The sequence below is a fragment of the Neovison vison genome, chromosome 2 (genome assembly GCF_020171115.1).
Source record: "Neovison vison isolate M4711 chromosome 2, ASM_NN_V1, whole genome shotgun sequence".
NCBI lineage: Eukaryota > Metazoa > Chordata > Mammalia > Carnivora > Mustelidae > Neogale > Neogale vison.
The window spans coordinates 185,662,628-185,689,624 of NC_058092.1; the positions used below are offsets into that span (position 1 = coordinate 185,662,628).

The 26,997-nt window shown below is 54.8% G+C and overlaps 1 protein-coding gene across 4 annotated transcripts in view; it reads left to right on the forward strand.

The window, feature by feature from the left end:
* CDH23 (cadherin related 23) overlaps window positions 1-26,997 on the forward strand; it is a 355,087-nt gene that overhangs the window by 187,531 nt on the left and 140,559 nt on the right. For 3 of the 4 annotated variants that reach the window (XM_044239712.1, XM_044239715.1, XM_044239714.1), the window contains exons 11-13: window positions 9,050-9,055; window positions 10,868-11,017; window positions 11,488-11,646. In XM_044239712.1, the coding sequence (XP_044095647.1) occupies window positions 9,050-9,055; window positions 10,868-11,017; window positions 11,488-11,646 (315 nt within the window). The remainder of the gene's footprint in view (window positions 1-9,049; window positions 9,056-10,867; window positions 11,018-11,487; window positions 11,647-26,997) is intronic. The other variant, XM_044239713.1, reaches the window with a different exon arrangement.

A 26,997-nucleotide genomic window follows, 5' to 3' on the forward strand; every position in this document is an offset into this window, starting at 1 on the left:
GTTTCCTGGCTTTTCCTCACACCCAACACATTCACAGATAAACACACCCGTAGCCCATTCATGCACGTATCCCGTCATGCATTCAACCATAGTTGCTGTGTGCCCCATGTGAGTGCCTTGCAAGGTGTGGAACGGGTTAGGTAGGAGGGGCTCTTTGCAGGTCTGGGCAGCCGGGTTTGACTTCTAGAACACTGCCTTGGCTGCTAAGTGACATGCAGGGCTGTCCCCAGGCATGTTCACCCATCTGCTTGAAGCCTGGCACTCTGTCCCAGCCCAGCACCCGCCCCCTTAGGGCATTTGTGTGTTTTTGTTCATGGGAAGGGGATGCAAACCTGGGCTGACCTCCCTGGCAGGGGGCTAGGATGGGGAGGGAGATAAAATCATTCCCAGATCCCCAAAGCCCAGGTGCCTGGCCTCTACACTGTTTAGAGCTCTGCCCTCCGGGCCTCCTGAGGCAAAGGGATACCTCATGTTGAAAGGCAGCCCAGAGAGGGCAGTTGGCCTGAGGTCACAGCGCGAATCAGTTCGAGGGCTCCTGGGACCCTGTCCTCCGCCCCCCAGTCCCTCCCTGCCACCCGGAGGCCTGGGGAGGTGGACTAGAATATAAAGTGATGTGATTAGCAGCAGGCAGTGTGCCCTCCCGATTTCCATAAGACATTTAGATTTCTTTGCCTTGCCACACATTTCTCTCTCTGTGGGAACAGGGAAATAGCTTTAGCATGGTAAATAGACAGAGCCAGGCAGCTGCTGAGTGCAAAGCCAGCTCCCAACCCTGCACCAGCCTGTCTCTCCTCCTCCTCCTGAGACCCCTTGAGGGCTGGATGCCTCCTCCGCCAGCCATCCTGCCCCTCAGGCCACACAATCCTTCCCAGCCTGGGCCCCAGAGGGAGCCAAGGGACAATTCCAGGCTTGGGACAGACCAGGATGCACACCCTCCCCCCCTCCCCGCATTTTGGATTCTCCTTCCTGCACCTCTAAGAACACGGAACCCCACTTTGGCCCCTTGCCCCCACCCCAGCCAGAGCTCCAGTGTGGGTTTCCCAGTGGGGGGAAGGGAGGGAAGGAACTGACACCAGGTATTGGGGGTAAGGTCCAAGTTGGCAGATTCTGATCTTAAAGTTAAGAATGTGGCCACCTGTGCTGGGAGGTGAGCCCGGGTTGCAGGCAGGACCACAAGGAAAGCGTTGTTGAGCTTTCCACTTGGAGCATGTGCCTTTCAAACAGGGTCCCTTGCAGGAGAGAGGGAAGGACAGAGGAGGGGTGTATGGCCTGGGGGAATCCTTGAGATCTCCCTGGGTGCGGGGCAGGGTGGAATGAAAAGAGTCATTCTGGAATGAAGAGCTCAGAGCCCCTGCCTCATAAATCCTACGTGGCCCCCTGCTGCGTGCCCATGAATTTCCATGTGGCCTGAGATGGTACCTGAGATCCCCTGGGCCTTCCACATAAACCTGCCCTTTGACCATGCCCACAAGCGCTAGTAAGGTGAACCTTGGCCTCATGGCCAGTCCCCGTAAAGCCACTTCATTTCTCTAAGTAACCCTGAGACTGATTGCTCTGATGCCTAGAGATCCGGGGCAGCGCAAAGATTCGGATCCCACCAGAAATGACTATTTACCTGAGGCATGGGAATGGAGGCTAGCGTGGCTGGTTCCAGCTTGGGGGAGTGGGGTAGTTACAGTTAGCTCTGCTATTTTCAGAGGACATAGGTGGGGGGACAAGATGGGACCCTCCCAGAACAGAGGTCACCGGGGCTGAGCAAGAGCCCTTGGTCAGCCGTGTTACCGTCATCACTGGCAGAGAACTTGAGCCTCCAAGGTAATGCCGCCTTTGGGGAGCACGTGTAAGATGTTCAGAGCCTTATTTGCCATGCCGACAGCATAACCGCCTCACCCGTGCAGAGGGGAAGACCTACCCTGCTGGGCTTTCAGACATGCCTCGTGGCATTGGACACCAGCTCTCCAGGTTTGCCTGCAACGGCCTGGGTTTTAGCATGTGTAAGTCCCACGTCCCGGGCAAACTGGGACAGCTGGTCACCCAGGGGCAGGCCTGAGAGGTGGCCTGGTTTTTCCTCACACCTCCCCATTTATACATGTTGAGAAACAGGCTCTGAGCCGGACAAGCCTGGAATGCAGGAGAGAGGCAGGTGGTCAGGGATAGCTGGGCTCTGGAAGGCTGAGATTCCCATAGTGCACGAGGGCAGTGGGCTGCAAATCAGGAAAACAATTTGATAGCACCTGTCCCTCATTTACCTTAATGCGAGTACCCAGTGCACGTTATAATGCACTTCCCAGAAGAGCCAGGGCTGGCTTCGGGGCCGGTGACAAGATCCCTCCGGAGGGAGGGAGGGAGGGTGGCACGTGCAGGTGAGAAGCACCTGCCTGCCTCGTGCTCTGTCTGTGAGCTAAATAATACACACGTCCACGCGATGAAATTGACAGCTCTCTAGTATTCTTTCCCCAAAGTGCCAGCTGCCGATCGGATTGAATTAGATTTCACAGGGGTTTTTGCAATACATGGAATTCACCAGCAAATTACTCTTAAAGAGGGAAAATCAATCATTTGGAGCAGAGATAAGCTGAAGGCAAGGCAGCCTTGGATTGATCCCGTCTGTGCAGGCGTGTGTGGAATTCAGCAGATAACCTGGGGAGAGGAGGAGGGGGAGGCTGGCAGAGAGAGGGCCAGAGGGGGGGAAGAGGGGGGAGGAGGGAGGGGGAAACAGGAGGGGTGATGGAAGAGGAGGGAGAAAAGGAGAAATGGAAAAGAGACCAGAAGGAGAACGAGTGAGGAGAAAAGGGAGAGAAGGGAAGAGTGGGACAAGGGAAAAGTGGAGGAAAAGATGAAGGAACACAAAGGAGGGTTAGAGAGGGCAGCAGCCAAGGAGGACAAGGAGAGAGGCCTGGAGCAGCCGCAGGAGTGGAAAGCAATCCGAGAGAGCACAGCGGACATTGAGGGCTCTTAGAGAATCACCCCGGTTTGCAGTTCTGGAAACTGAGGCCCAGGGAGAATGAAGGGCTTGCCACACACATAGTGACGAATGGGCCATGCAGGGAAAATGGTTCCTGCCTGTGTTGTTCAAGGGCCCAAACCGCGAAGGAGCCTGGGGGGCGGCGATGGGTGAGCCGAGGTGCCTGAAACCAGGGCAGGGTCCTTCAGCTGATGCAGGCCTGAGAGGCAGCCCACTCTCGGGGCGGAGAAGCTGAGACTCTGGGCCAGACAAGCCTGGCACACAGGAGAGGAAGACAAGGCTGAGAGACCAAGCGTGTACTGTGGCCTTTGCTGGGGCCCTGGGTTGGGACTGTGTCCAGGAACAGGGCGCCGGGTCGGGGGACTGTGAAGAGACAGAATCAGAAGGTTTCAATTGCCAGGAGGTACCGTTGGCAGTTACCCCAGACTCTGAAACTTGGAAGATCCGTGGGGGTTGAGCCAGAGTTGGGGGATGGAGGCGGTGCCCACCGCACGGCTCCTCCGGTGGCCCGCTGGACTCTGCCTTCACGGCGGGCGGCCTGGTGTGCTGGGCATGGGGACGCTGCGGGAGAAGTGGCGACGGAAAGGGGTGCCGAGGGGCCCGCCTCCTGCCAAGGCTCACATTGGCGTGTCCGATTGGGGTTAATTAAGGGAAAAGCTGGACAGAGGGGTGATAAAGGCTCCATCTTCAGTGGACTTTGATTTTCAGCCGCTCGATAGCATGGGTGAGACCAACAGAGCACAGGGGCGAAGGGAGACCTACAGCCTCTGGCCGGCATGGGGGGATCCACTCACCCCCACACTTATCTAAGCCTTTGCCCCTCCCTCTCTGCCCCCTTCATTCTTGGCCAAGCAATAGAAATCAGCCCTTCCCTAGGGCTTCCTCCTTCCCTCCCCCACTCCTTTCCAGAACAAGGATAACAGCCCTTATTTACTGAACCCTCACTCGGTCCCAGGCACTTTACCAGAATCTTGCAGCTTATCGCTAAGAGTGCTGTCAGGTAGCCCTCATTCTGTCCATTTTGCAGAATAGAAGATTGAGGCACAGAGGGATAAGAGCTTTTGTGCAAAATCCCACAGCTGAAGAGGGCAATTGCTTCTATCTGGAGTCAGGTCCGACCCCAAGAGGCTGTTGCTTTGAGCCACCACTGAAGCTTAGGGCCCCACACCCCGGAGTCACTGGTCACGGGGCTCTTCCCTGGCAGGTTGAGTCCTGGATGCAGTTTCTGTGAGGGTGGGGCTCTCGGGGTGCCTCTGGGCACTCAGGACCCCAGCCCCATTCTTGGCTCACCTAAGGGCAGCCTGCCAGCCCACAGATCTCCCTGGTTCTTCTCTGTCTTATTTCAAAACACTGCCCAGCACTCCCAACATAAAGGCCACTTTGGGCCTTGCTGCCCTTCCCTGGTCTTTCCTCTTCTGTGGAAGGGAATGAAGGTCCCTTGCAGGGTATATCCTAGCTCACAGGGTTGGGGAGGTCGGTACCCCTAGCATCTGGGGTATAAGGGAAAAACACACACACACACACAAAATTCCTATCAGAGAGCCTCCTGTCTTAGGCAAGAAAACCTAACTCCTATCACCCACCAAAACAAGATGGTGCAAGGAGGCAAGTCTGTTTCTTAACCCTGCTGGTATGCCTTGTTCTCCAGCAACGGGAATATGTTGCCCAAGGCCATACAGCTAGAGAGTGACAGAGCCTGTTCCCCAGCCAAACCTTACTCTCCACTGCACATCACATCACTGGTCCCCAACCAGCTACTCCCCTGACCATAGCAGGGAGATGAGCTTCTCCAAGGGGTGGATGGGTAGCAAAGTGCCTGGGAGGAGGGGGCAGTGAGATCCAAGCAAGCAACAGCTGTGTGGGAGGCATCTGCAGGCATGGGGTCCAGGGAAGAGTCTGGGGCTGGGTCAGACCATCGTCCTTTGGAGAGCAGGTCGTCTGCAGGGGGTATGTGCCAGCACCTGCAGGTGACAACCAAGGGAAGCTGTACTCAGAAGTCAGGTGCAGACCCTAAGAGAGCCCAGGTCACCCCCCTGCAAGCCCAGGGCTGGGCTCTGCGCCAGGCGGCATCGGCTGGAAGGAGGAAAAGGTCCCCAAGCCAGGCAGTCCTTAACAGAACCGCCGCCCTGGGCCCTCCCAGAGTTGTGAGTGGTCAGGGAGCCTGCAGGGGGCCCAGCACATACAAAGCTCTCAGTTACTAATTGGGGAAAACGCGGCTGGGTCCCTTCATGGAGCCGAGTCACCCCTGGCACGTGGGTCCGCTGGCCGTGGGTGCGGCAGAAAGGCTAGGAAGGGTGTCCTTTCTAGGCGGTGCCTGCTGGGCCACCCCTCCCAAGGCCACGGCCCACGTCCAGCAGCGGGAGGTGGGGGGGAGGCAGGGCTGAGGGGAGCTGAGGGTGGGGGGACAGCCCCTTCTGGCAGCAGCTGATAAGGAGGTCTGGACCAGCCGGCTGCCCTCCGCGGGGTGGCAAGCCTTCATTCACCGGGAGCGGAGCGCAGGGCGGCTGGCTGCGCGGGGTGGGGACGGTGGGGAGCGAGGAGTGATCTCCCGTGTCCTTCCGCCTTCCTCTAAACAAATAAAGCGGAGCTGTCGCAGCCCCGCAGGCAGCCACTGGTGCCCCAGCCTGGTGCGGGGAGGGCAACGCTGCTGCTTGGCTCCGGACCGCGGCTGCCAGCTATCAGCCTTTTCATCGCCTCTCCCAGCTGGAGGAGAATTTAATCCACCGGCCTCCTCTCCACACACACTGGGACTCCTTTTGATGTTCCCCCTTATCTCCCTTCCCAACAGATTTGCCCCTCAACAGTTCCAAGAGGGCCTCCTGCCTCTGTCCGCCCCACACCCTCCCTCCCAGCCCCAGTGAACCGCCCTCCCGTTGGGCCTGGCAGCGAGTGAGAGGCACGCTCTACCCCTCCACCTGCCTGGGTCCCTGACCTTGGCAGAGGAGCCTTCCCCTGGGCTTCAGTCCTGCCCCTCGGAGAATGGGGGAGGAGCCCACCCACCTGCGCCCTCCCGGGCCAGTTCTTTGTTGGGAGCCGTGTTGTGCGGTGGGAGGGGCTGGAGAGCGGGGTGTTTGAGAGCGCCCACGGAGCCAGAGACAGAACAGACCCAACTTCAGATCCTTCGCTGGCAGCTGTGAGGCCTGAACGAGTTGCCCTCCTGGGCCTCGCTTTCCTTCTCCAAGAAAGGGGTGTGCGAATGTTGATGTCCGTAAAGATTCTGGTTAAGTCCCGGTGCGGCACACAGTTAGGGCTTAATAAACAGGAGCTGCCTGGCAGAGGACCGCAGTTAATCGGGTTTCCGCACCGCTTTGGTGACCTGGGTGAGTATCACACACACATCCCAGCCCAAGGGGGCCCACAGTCACAAGCCAAGTCCCAGCAGGACCTAGCCGCTGGGCAGGTTCTGAAAGGGACAGACTGAGCATTTAATGAGACTTAGCAGGAAGGTTCCCCGGGGGCTCTCAGGACCACTGCGCAAATCTGGAAGGGCAGGGACCTCATTCCTTGAGACCCAGAAACCTGGCCTGAGGGGTCAGGTACTCAAGCTGAGTCCACAGTGCGCTGAGTCCCAACTTCCCAGGCATATCTTCCATCCCTTGCTCTGGTCCTCTGTCCAGGCACCACGTGGCAGCTCCAACCCCCACCCCCATACCTCCACAAGTTTTCTCTCCCCAGTGGCTCACCCACTACACCTCGCTGGTCAGTCTTCTTCCCTGCTCTCAGGCTTGCTCCCTGCCTTACCTTGCTCTGTCCTGGCGGTTCTCAAACCTGGGAGCAATAGACACCTGGAGGGCAGGCTGAACGGTGCTGCCCGCACAACCCCGGTGTTTCCGAAGAGTAGATTTGGACATGGCCCAAAATATGCATTTCTCTTATTTTTTTTAAGATTTTATTTATGTATTTGACAGAGATCACAAGTAGGCTGAGAGGCAGGCAGAGAGAGAGGGGGAAGCAGGCTCCCCGCCAAGCAGAGAGACTGATGCGGGGCTCTATCCCAGGACCCTGGGATCATGACCTGAGCCGAAGGCAGAGGCTTTAACCCACTGAGCTAACCAGGTGCCCTCCAAAATATACATTTCTAACGACGTTTTTGATAAAGCTCAGCTTCCAGTCCCTGTGCCCTGCTCGGAGAAGCACCTCTCTGCCCTACTGGTTCTCACCCTTGGACGCACATTAGAATGAATAATGTAGAGAATGTTCTGAGGTCCAGAGTTCTGGTCTCCTCCAGCTCACCCATGTCTGATTTGCTTGGTCTGGGGTACAGCTTAGGCATGGGGATATTTTAAAGACCCCCCCCCAGGAGATTTTGCTGGGTGATCCGATGGAGGATTCCCACTGTGCCTCTCCCCAATTCACCCCTCTGGACTCTTGTGGGTGCCGCTGAGCTCCTGCCTGCCCCTTCTGGTGTTTCCACAGCCCTAGCTGCACAATGTGGTTCTCTAGGGAGCATGGGCAGCCCCTACGCCCCAGCCTCCTACTATCCCAACAATCTCGCCAGCTCTTCCCCACACACACCTTTGCAAATCCGCCCCCAGTCTGCCTCCTTACTAATTCCTCATTCTTGCTCCATGCCTTTGCAGAGATGGCGGGGGGGGGGGGGTGGTGGCTCCCAGACCAGAATTGGCAGGGCAGGCGGCACCTGAAACTTGTTAGAAGTAGAAATTCACAGGAATTTCTAATTTCACAAGTCCTGGCTGAGGGCAACAGTCTGTAGCTTACCAAAGCCTCTAGGTGCTTCTGATACACGCTAAGGACAGAGTTCCACGTGTAAAGCCACTTCCTCCATATGGAACCCCTCCTCTTCGAGCTCATTTTCCCTTCGTTCCTAAAGCCAGTTCAGAACTCCCCTTCTTGGGGCAGCCTTCCTGGCTTGGCCTCATCTGCTGGCGCTCACTCAAATTCCACTCTGGGGAGCTCAGCGTTACCTCCACCTCCTCAGTCTGCTCTGAGAATGCCTATGGTCCTGACCTCACTTCCCTCAGCCTAGATAGCACCCTGGCCTCAGCTTTTATCCCCACTTGCTGCCAACAAGCTGTGTACCCTTGGGTGACTCACTCAACCTCTCTGTACTCCATTTCCTCTGGAGAGGTTTCCAAGCTCCCGTGTTCCTTCATTTCCACCCTACGGCCTGTAGGAAGAGGACCACCCAGAGGACTGGGTGAGGAAAAGTGGCCAAAACCCAGTGGCTTCTTGAGCTTCCACCATGTCCCTGCTCTGCTGTCGGTTTATGCTGCCCGGGGCGTGCTCTGGGGCTTTGAGGACACCCAACATTCCCCAGCAACCACGGAGGAGAATTCTGTGCTTATTCTGGACAGTGTCTGACAGAGAGCAGATGCCAGTAACTGTGGGCCATGCTGTCGTTCATATCGGCCCCTGTTTGTACACTTAGGGAACATCCTTCACGACCCGGCTCTCAGGGACCAAACCCCACCCAGAGCGATGCGTGCCGAGTGCTGCCGTTCGCGGGGCGGGGGAGGGAAGCCACGGATATGTGGAGCTCATCATATGTGCTTGACTTTGCTGGGGAAGAGACCCCTGGACGAGGTGCGGTGGCCTCTAGAGAAGGCTCTCCAGCAGCTGGGCCAACAGGGACACGGAGACCGCAGCGTGCCCTTTACACTTTAGAACTATGTGAAAACTTCCCATGTCTGTATGTATCAGGTCTTAGCGTTTTCTGTGTTAGGAAGATTGAAACGTGACCATGCTCAGGGTCGTTTTCTGCAGAGGTTTGGTCTAAGCTCCTGGGAGTAGGACATAGCAGTGTCCTCTCCTGATGAGAGTGGCCCATCCCTCTCTCCCGCAGCGCTACCCACTTCCCGACCTCCCTCTGGGTGAGGACCCAGCGTGCTCAGGACCCCTGGTACCCTCTTCCTCTGCTTCCCTCTCCTTCCTCTGGGTTTGGGGCCCCTCAGACACGAAAGGGGCTCTTCCTCTGAAGCAGGGTATGCTCCTAGGATCCACTTGGCCCCTCTGCCTTCCTCTGACCTCAGATCTCACCATCTTTTCTTTCCGGTTCCTTCCTCCTCTCCGCGCCTTTCCGGCTCCTTCTCTGTCTCCATACCTTTGACCGACTCCCACTGACAGAACTTGGTAAGTGAGGCTGGGAAGGGCCAGGGCTGGGTGTGGGGGGCGGTGCGGTGGGCACATGGGGGAGGGATTGCGGAGGGGGTGTGGCTCCATCGGCCCAGGCACAGCTCAGCCCGCCCCCACCTTCTCGGGCCTCCAAGTCCTGTGGTGGAGGAAGAGGCGTTGGTGTCACCTGCTCGGAGCTGTCACACTCTGCCGGCCTTGGCTATTAGTGCCCCTTCGGGCATTTAATTGGGCCTCCCGTCAGACGAATGGATTCCATGCCAGGGAGAACTGAGGACTCCACGAGCTGACAGAGCCAAGGGAGCATTGCCTGCACCATCTGCGGGAGCCACTCTGGGTGGGGGGGCTTTGGAGGCCCTGCTGCTTGTCTGGACCCCAAGATTGGCAATGTTCCTGTTTTGGTAATTTGTAATTGCAAATAGAAAAAACAAAAACAAAAACTCAAGAGACTGGTGGGTAAATGTGAATGTGCGTTCATTCCACAAATGTGTTTGACCACTTGTGGGACAGTCCCAGGGCTGGAAGGATCTCGTGAATTCTCAGGCTTCACTGGGGGTTATCCTTTCCAGTTTTGCCCGGACCATCCCCTCTGAGCAAGGAAAGGCTTTCAGATGGCCTGGCTGCTCCCCTCCCAGCAGGAACAGGTTCTGGAAGGCATTCCTGGGCAACCAGAAGAGAGGCATGCTTCCTTTGCCCGCCCTCAGTTCCAAAGAAACACGCACACGGTGGGGTTATGCTGGGCACTGGGCCAGGGGCGAGCAGCATGGGCAGATGGAAATTCCCCCCCCCCCCGCGCTTGCAGCCCAGGTCTGTAACCCGGTGGCATCTGCAGTAAGGGTCAGGAGAGGTTCTCCACGGATTGGTTACAAACCACAAGCCGTCCCCCTAGGTTGAAGAAGGCTTATTTGGGGGTTGCTACCCTCTGTGGGGAGTTGAATCCATCTCTGAGCAGACCAGACTCTGGGGAGTCAGGAAGTCACGTCTCCCACCTTCAGCAATGGTTCTTTGGATACGAGGTCTTGGATAGTATGCAGAGCTCACACCCTTTGTGTCTGAGCCGTGAGCTCAGGCCCCGTTAGACGGATCAGAAACACCTGACTTGGAGTGAAGCACGCACCCCGCCCCCACCCCATCTGAAACCAGGGACTTGAGCTGCTGGGCCGCAGCAGAGCCCTTGGAGGACATGGCAGCTCCTAGCTACCTAGGACCCAGTGTCCTCCAGGTCACCACTAGCTGGCCACAGTGTAGGGGGTCCACAGGGGTTCACTTCACCATTTAGCTGCTTGAGTACTTCCCATTCCATGTGTAAGGAAGCCATTGTTCTCCCTGATTGACACGTTCTGGGGGGAGGGAGGGGAAGCCACACCCTGCGCTGTCCCTTGTGCCCTCTCCTGCCCACGTCTGCCAAGGACACATACTTGCTTCTCTCCCCTCCCTTCCTACCCTCTGTCCTGTCTCCCTGCTGGGTCTTGCAGGTACAGAACCTCTCCATTTGGGGTCACTGGGACTGAGGAAGGGAGCAGGAGATGGGAAATGAACCAAACCATCTGGAAGGGATATTTGGGGCGTCTGAAGGCATAACAAAGGCAAAAAGAACTGGCGGAGACTTCCAGTGGGCCTGGACATGGGCAGGAGGCAGGGTCTGAGAGCCAGACCGGGGTCACCCACAGGAGGCCAGACCGCTCTCGGGTGGGGTGCTTGCAAGCCCCGCTACGGACCCTGTCCCTTCTCTACCTCCACCAAAGCCACTCTGCTCCAGACCCATGGCCTCCTAAGCCCCTTCTGACTGGTTTCTTCTCCATTCTGCCCCAGGGCCTGAACAGCATGTTCGAGGTGTACCTGGTGGGGAACAACTCCCAGCACTTCATCATCTCCCCCACCTCTGTCCAAGGGAAAGCAGACATCCGCATCCGGGTGGCCATCCCCCTGGACTACGAGACTGTGGACCGCTACGACTTTGATGTAAGGCCCCTCTCCCTTTTTCTTCGCCAGGTGGGGGGCGTTCAGGGGAGTCAGAGGGTGACACCATCTCCTGAAATTCCCCCTTCCAGCTCTCCCCATTCTTCCCCTATGGGTCCAACTCCAGGAAGCCCACAGAGCCCATGGCAGGGGCTGGGCTGAGCCTCCCTTTACAAGGAGGATAAGGAAATGTCTGGGAATTGAGTAGCAATTTACCAGACATGGTCACAGCCCCTGAGACCCATAAGGAGCCTCACTGCCCAATTCCCCACCGGCCCAGGCCCCAGCAGAATCCGCAGCCATCCTGGCTTCCAGTCCCTGATGGAGAGACTCCCAGCAGCACACACCTGGGATAGGCACTGACTCAGACAGGAACTCTGGGTTTGGACCTGCAAAGACCCCAGGGGGACTTAGGGGGACAAGGCTCCGGGAGCATGCGAGAGCTCACCTGGGTCCCTGCTCTGCACACCCAGCTCTTTGCCAACGAGAGCGTGCCTGACCACGTGGGCTACGCCAAGGTGAAGATCACCCTCATCAACGAGAATGACAACCGGCCCATCTTCAGCCAGCCGCTGTACAACGTCAGCTTGTACGAGAACGTCACCGTGGGGACCTCTGTGCTGACAGTCCTGGTGAGTCCTGCTCTTTCACTGGGCCACTGAGCTCTGGGGAAGACCACAGGGAGGCAGCCAGAGGGAATGGGCCAAGAAACATGGGCAGTCAGGGAAGGCGGTGTGCCTGAGCCCTAGAAGCTGTGGTGTTTGTGTCTTAAAACCTCTGGAGTCTTTATGATGGGGTTCCCAGGGTCTGGGCAACAATGTGGGAAGAGAACACCAGTATCCTGCCTTGTCCCTGAGAGGAACTGAGTCTAGGTGAGCCAGGAGCCCTGGAAATGCCCTCTAGTGGGGATGAGGGCAGCCATCTCCGAGGAGGGCCACCGTCCCTCTAAGCACCAGGGAAGAATGGACTCTTTGAGGGTGCCTGGCCATCCCCAGCTGCCCTTGGCTGGGACTTTGACAAAGGGCCCTTCCAGTGTCCCATTCGTATCATTCAGTACCCTTGCTGGCAAGGGACACAAACTCTTAAGTGGTTCAAGCCAAAAGCGTGTCAGCTCTTATAAATGAAAGTATAAATGATATCAGGCATGGCTGTACCCAGGCACTCCATTAGTGAGAATCTGACTTTAGCATCAGGCTCTGCTTTTCTTACATTGGCCGAGAGGGACACCAACACCCCCAGGCTTGCTTCTTACCAATGTATCAACCCTAGTGGGAAAACAGTCATCTTTTTCATTAGTTCCAGCACAAGTCCCACAATTGAGTCTCCTTGCTGGGCCATGCTGGAGCCCATCATCTTGATCCTCATCTCCCAGAGATGGGTCACACTCTTGCTGGTGGAGCCAGGGGTTAGGTCCACTCCATGAAAACTCTGTGGGCTAGAAGTGGGGAAGGGACTGTGCGGAAGGGGCTTCTGTTAGCAGAGCAAAGAGGACTGCTTGTCTGGCAGATCAAAGCAGCAGACATGTTGCTACGTAAGCTCAGCCCATATGCCTAGTAGGTGCTCAGTACCTGTGATAGATTTGAGCTCACTGCTGTTCTTCTCTGCCCACATGGAAGGGCTCGGGGTCCTCGCTGCCATATCTTGCTCCGTTCTTACTCCAAGCCATCGCCTGCTAATCCCAGGCCCACTGTTCTGAAGTGTGTTTACTCTACCGACAGATGGTGTGAAACTGTACTGAGCCCCAGGCCCTTCCCATCTGACAGTTATTAATATTTCAAACAGATGTTCAGCTAGGCGGGCCCTCAGACATAAACACTAAGTCTACTGTGGCTGTTTCCCTCCCTGCCTGCTTGCCCAGTTTCCACCAAAGTGCTCCTCGTAATCTGCCACCTGGTGCTTGGGGGCCCCCCTGTGGATCCTCTTGCAACCTCTAGGGGCCCAGCTGGAGAGCAAGTGCCGGAGACTTTGGCCTTCTGGACCCAAAGAGTGTCTGCAGCCCCCCTCCCCCAGCCATCTTCAAACATCAGGGTGAAGGACACCCAGGCAGCCTGGACTTCAGGGCCCCAGCAGGCCGGGGACCACATGGCAAAGAATCCAGGTGTCCGTCTTGGTGGGTGCCCAGGGACTTCTCCCCGGTATTCTTTTTTTTTTTTTTTTTTTTTTTCTCCCCGGTATTCTTGCTGGAGATGGTGGTCTCACTTTGCAGTCCCAAGTTCCTGTGGCCCTGGGGAAGGTTTGCGGAACCTAGGACATACCTCTTGGCTGGTGACCAGTTGCTGGTGCCAAGGACAGTGGGTTCAGCCCAGTCTGCTCTGGGGCCGCCAGTGGGGAGCAGGTGCTCACAACGGCCCCTGCCTGCCACCCACACCCCTTCTCCAGTTCCTCTCTGCTTGTTTAGTGGATGCATCTAGCCTCCTTTGAGTGTCTCTCCCCTGGTCAGCCTCTAGTCACTGCATCTATTTAAGGCTTGCCCACCTCCTTCTCAACCCCCTGGCCCTAGGGCTGTCGGATTGTGCAAACACGAAAGCCTGTTTAACCCAATAATAAATTCTAGTACCCGGGCTGTGTGCTTACGAGAGCCCAGAACCTCCCGGGGAACTGGGGGTCCTGCTTTCCTTGCCTTCGCTGTGTGCCAGTCCATCCACGTCAGTCTGAGGACCTCCATTTCCTCATCTGCAGAATGGGCATGAGACCTCAGGCTGCTGTCAAGAGGTGTGATGCTGGGTGCAGGAGCTCCCCCTAGGCAGCCCTGCTTACCCACCATCATCTCCCAGTCTCCTCCAGGGTGCTTCCAGGGCTCTAGCTGGGAGTGTATTTTGTGGCCACACCTGGCACCCTGCCAGCCTGACCTGGCCTCCCCATCCCTAGCCCCCCCCCCCATTTTCCAGGGTCAGCCTGATCTTTCCACCTCCTTTGCTGCAGGAGGAGCTGAAGTTATAGCTGCTTGCTCAGGGACTGTGAAATTCCTTCTCCATGACCTTTTCTAGAATGTTATTAAAATGTTTCATGGGCAGTTGTGTCAGGAAAAAAAATTATGAAGAAAAGGAAAATGTTTTAATTTGCACCGAGGGCTAAGGCAGAGCCTGCTGTGAGGGTCCTCCCCAGCCCCCACCTGGCACCGGCCTGGCCTCTGTGGGCTCGTTATCCATCCTAGTCGGGGAGGCAGCAGTCTGACAGGAGTGGGGAAGCTGAGAGAAGAAAGCCCATCATCTCCAGCTTGGTCTCCCACCCGGGTCGGAGGGCTGGACCCTTGCCCCTCCCTGACCTCCCCCAGCCCAGGTTTTGAGGCCCTTAAGCCCCCCCACCCACCACCAGTTACAGCAAAAGGAATGCCCAGTGGTGGATGAGACAGAGTGGGGACCCAGGGTACAGAGGCTTGACCTTGACCACCGACTCTTGTCCTGGCCAACCTTGGGTGGCGAGGGCAGAAACTGCTTCTCTTTTTGCATCTTATTTGTAAAATGGGCAAGATGGACTAAGACGTGTCCAATGCCCCTTCCAGACCTTGAGCTGACCTCTGAGGGTGTGGCTGTCCCCGGTGAGCCTGGCTAGAAACAGGCACTTCACATGCACTGTTTCTAACCCCCCACACGTGCCATCCTTCTCACCGTACAGGTGAGGAAATGGAGGCTCAGGTTAAGTAACACACAGCTTGCTCAGGGCCCCAGGGCTAACAAGTGATCGAGCTGAAATTCACCAGAACACTGCCTGACCCTGAGCTGTAGGCTCTTAGCCAACCAGGGCTGCCCTGCCAGAAGGTTCTGTGTTGGACCACTGAGCTTGTCCTTTCAGTTATGCTCAGAGCAGAGGGGAAAGAGAGGAGCTTTGGAGCGTTCTCTGCAGAACCCGGGTGGACAGGCTGCGGGGCTGCTCCAGGCCTTGTGTCTCTGGGTGATACGTGAGCCCTTCGAGATCCTCTGGCATTGTCAGGTGAATGTCCAGTTCTGTAGGGCCCCAGGCGCTGGTGGGTCAGAGGTGGGGGAGCTCCTTGCACTGAGGAGAAGACCAAGTCAGGGAGACTAGAGCACTTCACCCAAGGCAGCCCGGAGCTGGAGGTCAGGAGGAGCAGGATAGACATCGTGCTCATCAGAGCCAGTCCTCTGGAGGGTGACCATGCATGGGAGGGATGTGCAGGTGCACATGCACCTACATTGTTTGGGAGGGCATAGACACGTGTGTGTGAGTGTGCGCGCGCGTGCGCGCATGCCATACACAATGTGTGTGCAGCTCCATGTGCTTGGGGGCATGTGTTAGAACATACACATCTGTGTTCATGAACACTTATAAAAGTTCCCATATACTGTCAGGGGATCCCCATCCTCTAGGCTGTGTGGTTTGTCCCCCTCTCTTGTCCTTGGGCTGCTCTGATTCTTGCCTTCCCATCCTGCCTCCCGACCTGACAAGAGTTAGGTGTTAAGACTCTGGAGTGTCTTCTTCCTGGGCTTGGGGCAGGCCTGCAGCCTGTCCAATTGGTACTTGGTGCCCAGCAGTTTTTCCTGAGCAGTAAGAAAGCACTCCAATCATTTGTTCATCCAACAAACGTCTTTTGAATACCTAGTGTGCACCAGGCATGTGGCCCTAAGGACCATGGTAATGTGCATCTTTGTCTGCATGAAGTTTACAGTCTGGGGAAGCGTGAGTTAATATTAAGAAATGAATCTTTAATTATTACTTGTTATGATGTTATCTTTAATGATTACTTGTTATGATGTTATTACTTGTTATTAGGGAACAATGAACACCTGTAACAATGAACACCTGACCCTGACTGGAGTCAGGGAAGTCTTCCCTGAGGAATTAGCAATTGAGTAGGCATTAACAGATGAGTAAGGGGAGGGAAGCACACTGGACAAAGAGGGAAGAGCATGTGCAAAGGCCCTGTGGCTAGAATATAGAGAGGGTGGTGTTCTATGTAGAGTGGTGGAGTTTTATTTTGGTGATGTGGACAGGGTTTAGCACTTTCTCTTGGTCCTGCATTGCCACTCACCCTGAATATAGCCATGGGGCTGCTGTTCTGACTGAAAAAATCCTGTAGTAGACAATCTCCATTCTTGTACCTATTCCATCCTGGTGGCCTATGGCAGGCAGGCATTTGGGAGGCTGCTGAGAGACGTTGTACCTGGGGTGTGCAGTGAGCCGGCCTGGCCTCCCACAATAGGGGGATCATGTGCCTAGATTCATTAACTCCATCGGGGAAGGATGCCCAGAAGGAGCAGCAGTTGGGAAGGAGGTTACTCCCAGGGCAGATCTTACTGTCCTCCAGAGCCTTCTGTCCCTGCTCCAGAGAGCTAGGGCACAGCAGGAATGGGCAGAAAATGGACTGTCAGACAAGATAAGATTCTCTAGGTGTAGAAATCAAAGCAAGAAAGAGACATGTAAGTACCATGACTGGGTGCACCCCACCCAGGGGCAGGGTGCTGCCCCTTGGCTCCTTGGCCTTGTGGGGGCTGACAGGCATGGTTCCGCTCTCTCCTCCCTGCCCCTCTTCCCAGCCTGTCCCGGGAGACTGGTAACATCTTGGGCAGGGTTGTGAATCCAGTTCTGCTATGGGCTGGCCTCTCCTCCTCCAGGTTTGGCTTCTTTCCCATCAGGTGAGCAAAATAGCACCTCCCCAACACAGAGGGCAAGGTTGCTGGGAGACCCCATTGTGGGTCAAGGGCTCACAGTGGTCCACAGTGGTTTTTATCACCAGTGGCCTTCAGGGACCCCGATACGGCTACCCTCTACTCTTCAGCCTATGTGCAAGTCCAGCTCTGCCAAGAGGGGCCCTTGACAGGCCACTGAGCCTGTGTTGTCTCTGACCTAGGCAGGTGTGCTGAGAGGTCCTACTGGGGAGGGCTGCTGTGAGAATAGATGGGGACAGCGTGGGAAGGCACTCAGCACCAAGCCCGGCCAGCAGTGTGCTCAGAGGCAGGCAGATGTGACCAGAGGGTATATGTGTGGCCTGGGCACGCTCTCAGGGACCTGGATTCAGAAGGCCCCACCCTTGGCCTGGTACCCTGTTGTCACTGCCTGGAAATTCTTAATTTTTGAACAAGGGGCCCTTGTGTTCACTTTGCACTGGGCCCTGCAAATGACAGAGCTTGTCCTGGCCATGGGAGTTTAGCATTCTCCACCCACAGGCACGCCCTTCTCGGCTGGTTACATGCGTCCCCACACTTGACATACTCTGCTCATGCTTGCTTGGTGGCGGGCCCTGAGCGGGGACCCTCAGAGCTTGCTCCACTTTCTATTGCATCAGAAACCACCCCAACTTGGCCGCATGAAGCAGCTGTTTTTTGATCCTCACAGGCTAAGCAGGTCAACATCATGGACAGAGCTCAGCAAGGGGGTCCTTCTCTGCAGCTCTGGGGCTGGGGGTGACTCCAGCAGCTGGAGGCACCTCCATCCGGTGCCTGGTGCTCAGCCTGACTGTCGTGAGCACCCACACACGGCCTCTCCCCGTGGGGTAGGCATTCTGAGAGGGAGCACCTCAGAGGAGGCCTCTGGGGAAAGCGTGTCCCAAGAGGACCAGGTGGAAGCTATGTGGCCATTTCTGACCTAGCCTCAAGTTCACCTGGTCCTTGACTCTGACTTCCGTTGGTTATAGTGAGTCCCCCAAGCAAGTTCATGAACATCAAGGGCAGGGGATGGAGACACCCCCAGCTCTCAATAGACAGAATGTCAAAGCATTTACACAAATGTGGGTGTCTTGGAATCAGAGCTCCAATTCAATACCCCTTCATCCCAGCTCCCCTGTGTACCCTGCACCTCCTTTTCCGTGGCTGTTCTCACTGCTCAGGGATTTCGTGGCTCGTATCCTTTCTTCCCCACTGCACTGGAAACTTCCCTGGAGCAAGCAGAATCTGGGGTCACAGACCCCAGCCCAGGAACAAAGGCTGGGAGGGACAAGGGCCACCGGAGTCCAGGATTGCCTGTCTCATCAGGGCATGTAATTGCAAGGTCAAGGCTGAAATGCACGCAGCCCCTCAGCCTGGCTCTGCACACAGGTGAGCAAGAGCTGACTCTGCTTCCTTGGCTGCTGCAGGGCAGAGTGCGGTGCCCTCTGTGAACCCCTGAGTCTCCACTGCAGAAGCCTTAACCCACTGTCCCTCACCGAGCATCACTTCATGCTCTCCGAGGTACAGGGGGTGTCCCAGAGGCAACTACCATCCTCTATCCGGTGACGGTTTATCAGGGGCCTAGAATGACAGCAGTGAGCGGGACAAACATCCCCACACATTCCAGGGGCAGGAGGCAGGATGAGCTAGTAAGCACAGTGTGTGTCAAGTGGGGGGAGTGTCATAGGGAAAAATAGAGCTGGGCAGGCAGGGGGCATGAGGGGTGGCAGTGTCCCTGTGTGCTCCAAGGGGGTCAGGGGACACACACCTCTCACAAAAGGTGACCATGCGTAGAGGCCTGAAGGAAGGGAGAGGCAGGTAGAATTTGGGAAAGAGCTGCCCCAGGCTGAGGGAGATGCAGAGAAAGACTTTGAGACAAGAGCCTGGGGGTGTAGGTGGAGGAGAGGCCGTTGGGAGGTGAATGGACAGGACAGGGAGACCCGATGGATCACGGGCATGGCCATCTGGGGAATAGGCTGAGGTTGGGGTGGGGAAAATCGAGGGCGTGGAAGGCACCCAGGCAGAGGCTGGGAGAGCAGGCGAGAGGTGATAGCCGAGCTCCCACTCCGTCTGGGCCCTGGCTCTCCCATTCCTCCCAGGCCCAGCAAGGTCCTTCACCTGTTTTTCTCTCCACCTGCCCGCCAGGTGGGCTGTGCGCTTTGGCCAGTGCCCAGGTGGGCAGACACCGTGTAGGAGTCCTGTCTTAGCTTCTTACCAGCAGGTTGCCCTCAGGCTAATAGCTTCCTTTCCCTGGGTTTCAGTTTCATCTTCCATCTCTGAAGTGCTGCGGGACAATGTGGTGGTGGAGGGGCTGTGGTCCAAGCCCCCCCCAACCCCCGCATCGCCGAGGCTTTGGTAGCCATTCCAGACCCTGCTGCCCGCCAAGTGTCCAGGGCTCTCCGCGCTGTTCTAGAATGGTGGCCTTCTCCCTGCTTCCAATAGCATCCGTTCAACTGGATTCTATCAGCGTAGAAGGCTGGTGACAGAAATTGCTAACATGAATTATTAGTAAGTCTGGGAGATAACATGACCCAACGACGAGCAAAGCCCAATGGAGATGGGCAGGTCAAGACAGGGGAGAGCCAAAGCTGGACTGCTGGCCAGGCCTGGGCTGCCTCTTCTACCTTCCCTTCTTGAAAAGGGCCCCCGGCCCCCAACCCACAACCTGGCAATGTCCCTCCCCACCCCCTCCTGACACCCTTCACTGCAGGCATCTTAATTGATCTCATTGTTCTCCAGTCCCTTGAGACCTGAGACTCCAGCTGTGCTTAAACGGAACAAAATCTCTTCCAATTTCCCCACCATTTAAAAGAAAATTGAATATCTGCAGCCTGGGGAGGGGAAGAGGGAGGTGAAACACACACACACACACACACACACACACACACACGTGCACGCGCATCACCCCAGCCCCCACCCAAAAGCTGGCCAGCCACGCCCTCCCACATTTGGGGTGTGTCCAGGCTGTACTTCCGGACCCCTTCTAGCTACTTTTGCGTTCATCTCCAGTTGTCGGGGCCAGTGCAGTGTGGTGCTGGAGGAACCTGTGATTGACGGGTCTGAGTTCCTCTGTCTGTCAGGCCTCAGTGCTCCTGGGCTGTGTGTATCTTTTTAATCTAAATATCAATCCGTAAAACCAAAATGGCATGGGATGAGAGGTAGGACAGGCACTAAGGACAGACAGAGAGCACCCAGCCGGCTGCCGTCCGCCCGCCACCCCCCAGGGCTTCTGGAAGGAGCCCTTCATGGCAGGGCAGGTATGAGGATGGACAGCTGCCCCTGCCCCCCAACCCTGCCCCTGCAGTGATCACCCTGGAGCTCGTTTAAGGTCTGATCATTTTCGGTCATTCAGTCACTCAGCTACTTGACTTTTGGCAAAATGATGGAAAGCCCCCATCGCCTGTCAAGCCCTCGAACCCTCCTTCATGGGTGCCTCCAGAATCCCCCATCCTTGACGAGAGCCGCTCTGCCACTGACCTTTGCCCCTTGAACAGAAACAGAGAGGTCAGGCATGGGCCCTGGGTCAGCTAGCTAGTGAGCATCCAAGCCAGGATTCAAACCTGGGTCTGTCCGATTGGTCCCTCTCCTGTTTGCTGGTCTCCATCAGGGGCCACCCCACACTGGGCTCCAGCCTCTTGTTGGAGTCCCCAGAGATGGACGGGGCGTGGGCCCAGGATGCAGGAGCTCTTCTGTTACCGGATGACCTTGAGCACATCCTAGCTTCCTGGACCTCGGTGTCCTCAACTATAAAACGAAGGGGTCATGCTGGATGCTCTCTAAGGCCCTCTGTGTTAACAGCGTGTGACCGCCTGCGCCCAGAGCCTGCGGTCCCCTGCACTCTGCCTGTCAGGGTCCCCCTTTGCAGGGCTAGCTGCTGATTGTTCCTGCTCAGGCAGTTGCTCACAGAACACCAGAGCAGAGAAAATGGACCCCCTGGGCCAAGGGACATTAGGTAGCTTTTAGAGTGGCCAAGGCAGAATGAGTTCATAAACGCAGTCAGCCAAATGCCCGCACAGAGTCTGCCTGTGCCCTGGGCTGGGAAGGTTATGGGCCCTGGGATGGGATGATTTGGGCAGGACGGGCTCGGAGCAGCCCCCAAGGCCTCGGCCTGAGACTTGTCCCCAGAGCAGCTGGGGGAGAAAGGCAGAGGATGTGGAGGCCCAGAGAAGTTTAGGGAGAAGTTGAGTGGAGCCTATGCATTTGGGGTGGCTTATTCTTGCTGCATAATCCCTATCCCTGTAGGAGGAACCATGGCTGCTGTTCCCGCCAGCTGCTTTCTGGAGTGCATCAAAGTCCCTATGCCCATTGGGTCAATGTCTTTCAAACTTTCTTTTATGATAATCCATAATAAATACTACATCTAACTTCATACCCAGGACACACACACACATCCGTATCTAGAACAGAAACAGGACTTCCTGACCCCAGGTAATAGCATACTCTAGTGTCATTTTCTAGATTTGGGGGCTTTTTTATGAGAACTTTTTAAGGTTTACTCTCAGTAACTTTCAAATGTACCATGCAGTGATATTAACTATAATTGCCATGTTGTACATTACATCCTCTGAATTATTTATTTTATAACTAGAACTTCTTAGCTTTTGATCCCCTTCCCCTGCTCTGCCCTCCTCCCACTCCCCACCTCGGGCAACCACGCCAGTCTAGTCTCTGTGTCTGTGAGCTGGGTCTTTTTTTTTTTAAGGTTCCACCTATAAGTGAGATCATTCAGAGTTTGTTTTTCTCTGACTTATTTCCCTTTGCATAATGCCCTCAGGGTCCATCCTTGTCACAAATGGCAAGATTTCCTTCTTTTTCATGACCAGGTAATACTCCATCATAAACATACACCGCGTTTTCCTTATTTATCCACCTGTGGGTGGACACCTGCGTTCCTTCGCTATGTGGACTGTTGCAAATAAAGCTGCAGTGAATGTGGGGGTGCATGTGTCTTTCCAAGTTAGTGTTTTCTTTTTGTTCTCGACAAACACACAGACGTGGGATTGCCGGATCAGACAGTATTTCTAGGTTACGTTCAATGTGGGGGCGACCTCCATGTTGTTTTCCAGAGAAGCCACACCAGTTTATGTTCTCTCCAGAAGGGCACAGAGTTCCCTTTCCTCCACGTGCTCACCAGCATTTGTTTCTTGTCTTGGCGACGACAGCCATTGTGATAGGTGGGAGGTGTGAGCTCGTGGTGGTTTTTAGATCTGCATCTCCCTGCTGATCTGTGATGCTGAGCACTTTTGCACGGGTCTGTTGGCCATCCGTATGTCTTCTATGGAAGAATGTCTACTCAGGTCCTCCTCCCATTCTTTCGATCAGGCCTTTTTCTGCTGTTGAGTTTGCAGGAGTTCTCCATATATTTTGGATATTAACCCCTTATCAGATCTGTGAATTGCACCTATTCTCTCCCACCCAGGAGGCTGCCTCTTCATTTTTTGGTGGCTTCCCAGACTGTGCAGAAGCTTTGTAATCTGAGGTAGTCCTGTTTGTTTATTTTAGCTTTTGTTGCCTTTGCTTTTGGAGTCAGATCCAAAATGTCATCCCCATACCTACCACCTGTGTTTTCTTCTAGGAGTTTTATGGGTTTCAGGTCTTGCATGCAAGTCTTTCATCCACTTCGAGTTAATTTTTGTGCATGGTGTGAGGCAGTGGTCCAGTTTCGTTCTCTTGCGTGTGGCTGTCCAGTGCTCCCAGCATCATTCACTGGAGAGACTGTCTTTTCTCCATCGAGTATTCTTGGCTCCTTTGTCAAATATCAGTTGACCATATATGTGTGGGTTTTTTTCTGGGCTCTCTGTTCTGTTCCGTTGATCTATATGTCTGCTCTTATGCTGGTGTCCTGCTGTTTCCCATTGCTATAGCTTTACTATACAGTTGGAAATCTGGGCACATGATGCCTCCAGCTTTGTTCTTCATTGTCAAAATGATTTTGGATGTGTGGGGTCTTTTGTGATTCCATGTAAGTCTTACAATTGTCCTATTTCTTGGGAGAGGGATGCCACTGGAATTTTGATAGAGATTACATGGAATCCATAGATTGCTTTGGGTAGTGAGGACATTTTAACAATAGTCATTCTTCCAACCCATTAGCACGGAGTGTCTTTCCGTTTGAGTCTTCTTCAACTTCTTCCATCACGTCTTACAGTTTTCAATTTAGTATGTTCTATTTTATTCCACCAGATTTCATTTTTAAAAACACTAGTCATGACTCACTCAATTGATTTCATGACTAACTAATGCAAGTTTGAACATCTCTAGGAGAAGCCTCGCCTACTTTACTATGCAATGATGATGATGATGATGTTTTGGTATTATCTCGTGTTCCTCAAGTGCTCACTACAGGAGGCAGGGTGGTGAAGACCCTAAGTTCCAGACTTAAACCACCCAAGTTTATCCTGATTCTGCCATTTCTGAGCTACTTGGCTTTGAATATATTACTTGTATCAGCAATGATCCAATACAGCTACCAGTCACAGATACTCCTCCAAATGGTTTCTTAAACAAGATCAAAGTGAATTTCTCTCCCATGCAAAAGGAATTTAGAGGTGAGCAGCCTTGGGCGGCTCCTGTAAGCTCTCTTCTCTACCCCATTTCTAAGATTTGGCCTTCATCTTCTTGGTCCAAAGTGGTTGCTAGTGCTCTGGCCATCATATCCACATTCTAAGCTGCAGAATGAAGGACACAAAGAAGGGTACTTTCCTTCCCTTTTGAGAAGACTTCCTAGAAATATCTTGCAGACTTTTGCTTTCACCTCCTTAGCCAGAACGTAGTCATATGGTCGTGCTTGTCTACAAAGGAAGCTGGCCAATCTAGTATTTTAGGCAGATAGTGTTATACCACCTAAAAATAATAATTTTTGTTCATTTGAAAAAGAGATCATGAATGTTGAGTCTCTGCTGAATAACCTGTCATGTGCCTCAGCTTTCTCTTCTGGAAAATGGTGATGAGGTTCGTTCCTTATGAATTTGTTGTGGGACTTCAATGAGATAATATACATAAAGCACTTAGCCCAGTGCCTGACACAGAACAGGTGTTAAACAAATGACAGGTACTCTTATCACATGTCCGGCACTGAGCTCAGCAACTATGTGTGTTACCTTGTTGAATCCCCATGACACCCTGGTGAGGTAGAAATTAGCCTCCCCGTTTTAGAAATGAGAGCGTTGAGATTCAGAGAAGTTGGGTGTTTGCCTGAGGCCATACCTGTGGAAGGAGCAGAGCTAAGGCATGAACCCTTGTTTCTTGAATGCCAATGTCCTTTCCCTTCACCATGAACTAACACAGCCTCCTCACAGAAACCGAATCCCTCCCTGGCCCAGAGGTATGACAAGATACATGCTGAGCTTGGTCGGCCAATGTCCAAGCTGAATCCAAGGCCAGGACTCCCTCTACCAGCTCAGCCACCTGTAACTGGTACTCCCTACCCAAGAGAAGAAACAGGACTAGGATAAAAGATCCCTCAATGCTCCCCTTGTAACAAGACCAGTAAACTTCAGGTCTGGAAGATAAAGATCTTCAGCTTAATTGAATGACCCCGGGCAAGCCCCTTTTCTGTGCAAGCCTCAGCTTCTTCATCTGCAAAATGGAGGGAATGCTGCTCATCCCTTTCCCTGTTCTGGGGACATTGTTAGATCAGTGTGATCAACATATTTTGAGAACATCTTGGGAAACAAGTCTTTGTAAAGGAGATAGGCTGCTTTCCTACGAGGGAGCTTCCCTCTGTGAAAACATTCTGACTCCTGGAGGTGAGGTGGGCAGGGGAGAGAGGGAACCCAAATGTCTGTGAGTGGGGGCTGCTTCTCAGGCACTCACTGAATGTGACCATCTTGCCATCAAGCCCCGGGCTGAACCGGCCCAGGTGAGTGAGGGCTAGGGCTGCAGGCCTCTGCTGGTCTCAGATCACAGGTGATTTATAGTTCCTGTGTCGGACTTTGACCTTAATTTCTTCTGTCGTTGTGGGGCTGTAAAATTCATTAGGGACCCGCAGGCGGAGTGATGGAGATGTCAGGCGGGCAATCATGTGGGTATTTAATCTATCAGATGTGTGGCTTGCCATTTAGGGAGACAACAAGAGAATGTGGAATCAATACGGTTCATTAGCGAGCAGCACATGCCGGCCCAATCAGGGCCTGCCAATGGCAGCAGGCATGGGGGGCGTGCCACCTGGGCTCTGAGTCACCTTGGGGTGAGGACACGTCCTGGCGCATGGATGGGACCAGCCCCTGCCCAGGTACCTCTCCCTGCCTTCTCCAGAGACCTGGGGCTGCCTATTGCGTTCCACGGATCCCACGGGGGCAAGGGAGGAGAGAGGGTCAGCGGGAGGGCAGGGGTGTAGCGAACTCTGGTAATGGGGGAGCCATGGTTTGACTGCACCCCCCAGGGGGCTGATTAGACTGTCTTTTTTCCCTCCTTCCATCTCCTCTGCACAGAAGGTCTCTCTTAACTGAGCCTCAGCCCCAGTGTCTGGCCCCACATCTCTCTGGTACCCTCCTCTTCTCAGCTTCTACTACAGAATCCCAGCTTGATAACTGGCCCCAGAGAGGCCCTGCGTCCCTTCTGATTGTGAATGTCTCGTTCACCCCAGAGCAGCCAGCTACCCTCCCTCCTGCACCTCCAGAAAATGGCTTTCTGTATCCCAGTTTTCCTTGTTCATGGTCAGATGTGATTTTTTTTGAAGTCACTTCGTTGAGTCCTCCTCAAACCCAAGGGCATAGGAAATGGACCAATTTAGAAGGGTCAGGAACTGAATTTTTTTCCCTTTTTGTTTTGTGTGTGTGAATGCCAGAGAGAGGAGGGTTCAAATCCCAGCTTTGCCAGGGACCAGCTGTGGGACCTTAAGCCGCTGGCAGCTGTGAGGACAGGGACAGACTGTCTGGCTCGCCGCGTGTGTCCAGCCCCCAGCCTGTGTCTGAGACCTGGCTCTCCCAGACACGGACCCTGAGACAGGCCTCACCGGCAGGCAGTTTACTTGGGAGAGGCGGCCCCAGGTAACTCGGGGCTGGGAAGTGAGATGAGGTCACAGACAGGGGCGCTGTGAAGCCACTTACCCTGAGGGACTACTGGAGCTCTGTCCACTGAGACATCCGAGGGCAGAGGTGAGCCAGTCCACCTCATAGCCGGGAGGCTGGGCTACTGATTCATCAACTCCAGTCCCCACTGAGGGAGGTCAGCTTCTGGGGATGTGGGTACCCCAACATGCCAGCTGCTTCCTTGAGAGACAAACCTACAGGCCAAGAGAAGCTCAGGTCCTGTTGGTAAAGCAGCCTCTTCCACACAGAGGTGAGCAGCAAGGGGCTGTGTGTGGTGCTGGAAGCTTCCACCAGCTGGGCACTTTCCACATCCGTAGAACGAGGGCAGCATCATACTCATCTCACAGAGCAGGAATGGGAATAGAATGTGGGCAAGACCAGGCTGAGCAGCTTTGACTGGTTTTTTAGTTATGATCAGCTGAAACCGCTTCGTCTGTAAAATGGGACTGTGCTCCCCATCTTGCTGGTGGGTTTAAGGATTCAGGACAAATTGTGTGAAGTTCTTCATGCAGTGCCAGGCCCATGGGCTGGCGAGGCTCGGCAAGGCGGTGATCTCGGTTATCCCTGTGCCTCTGTCAGTCAGGGGGCCTCCATCTCCCCAGATGCTGGCTCCTGCCCAGGCCCTGGGTGCCAGCAGTGGCCTGCCGCACTGATGGCCTCTGACATCCCGTAATTGCTTTCCCGGGGAGACTCCTTTAAGCACAGAACTGCTGGCCAGAGCAATTTGCTCCCCATCAATTTTTATTTCCAGGTTTTAAAATAAAGAGAATAAAGAAGGGGGTGGGGGAACCTGAGAACAACAACGTGTCTGCAAGAACAAACAAGCCGGGCACCCCTCGCACCTGGAGAGCCCTGGTCAGCCCCATCCTCATCCTCCTCCCGCTGCCGCAGGTGACAGATGCCTTCCTACCTGGGGCCGGGGCCAGAAGGAGGGCTCCTGCAGGGCTGTGTCCCCTCCACCTGCCCCTGGCCTACAGAGGTCCCAGAGTGGTTAGAATTGGGGGTATAAAAACTAATGGCCACTCCCCTGGAAGCCATTCCCCCTTCCAGGCACTGATCTAAGCGCCTTATATGCAACACCTGCTTTAATCCTCAAGATGACCCCGAGAGGCAGGTACTGTTATCAGGCCCATTTTACAGATGCGCAAGCTGAGGCTTGGAAACCTGTTTCTGTGATGGTTCTTCCTTCTCTGTCCTTCCTTTTCCTTCTCTCCTCCTATCCTCCCCCTTTCTCCCTCCTCTCTTTCTCCTTCTTCCCACCCTACCCCAACTCTATCATATCCTTCTGGCACCCTTTTGCCTGCTCAGAAGTACATCTGCTCAGGACCGGGGACTCCTGGCTTGTCACTGG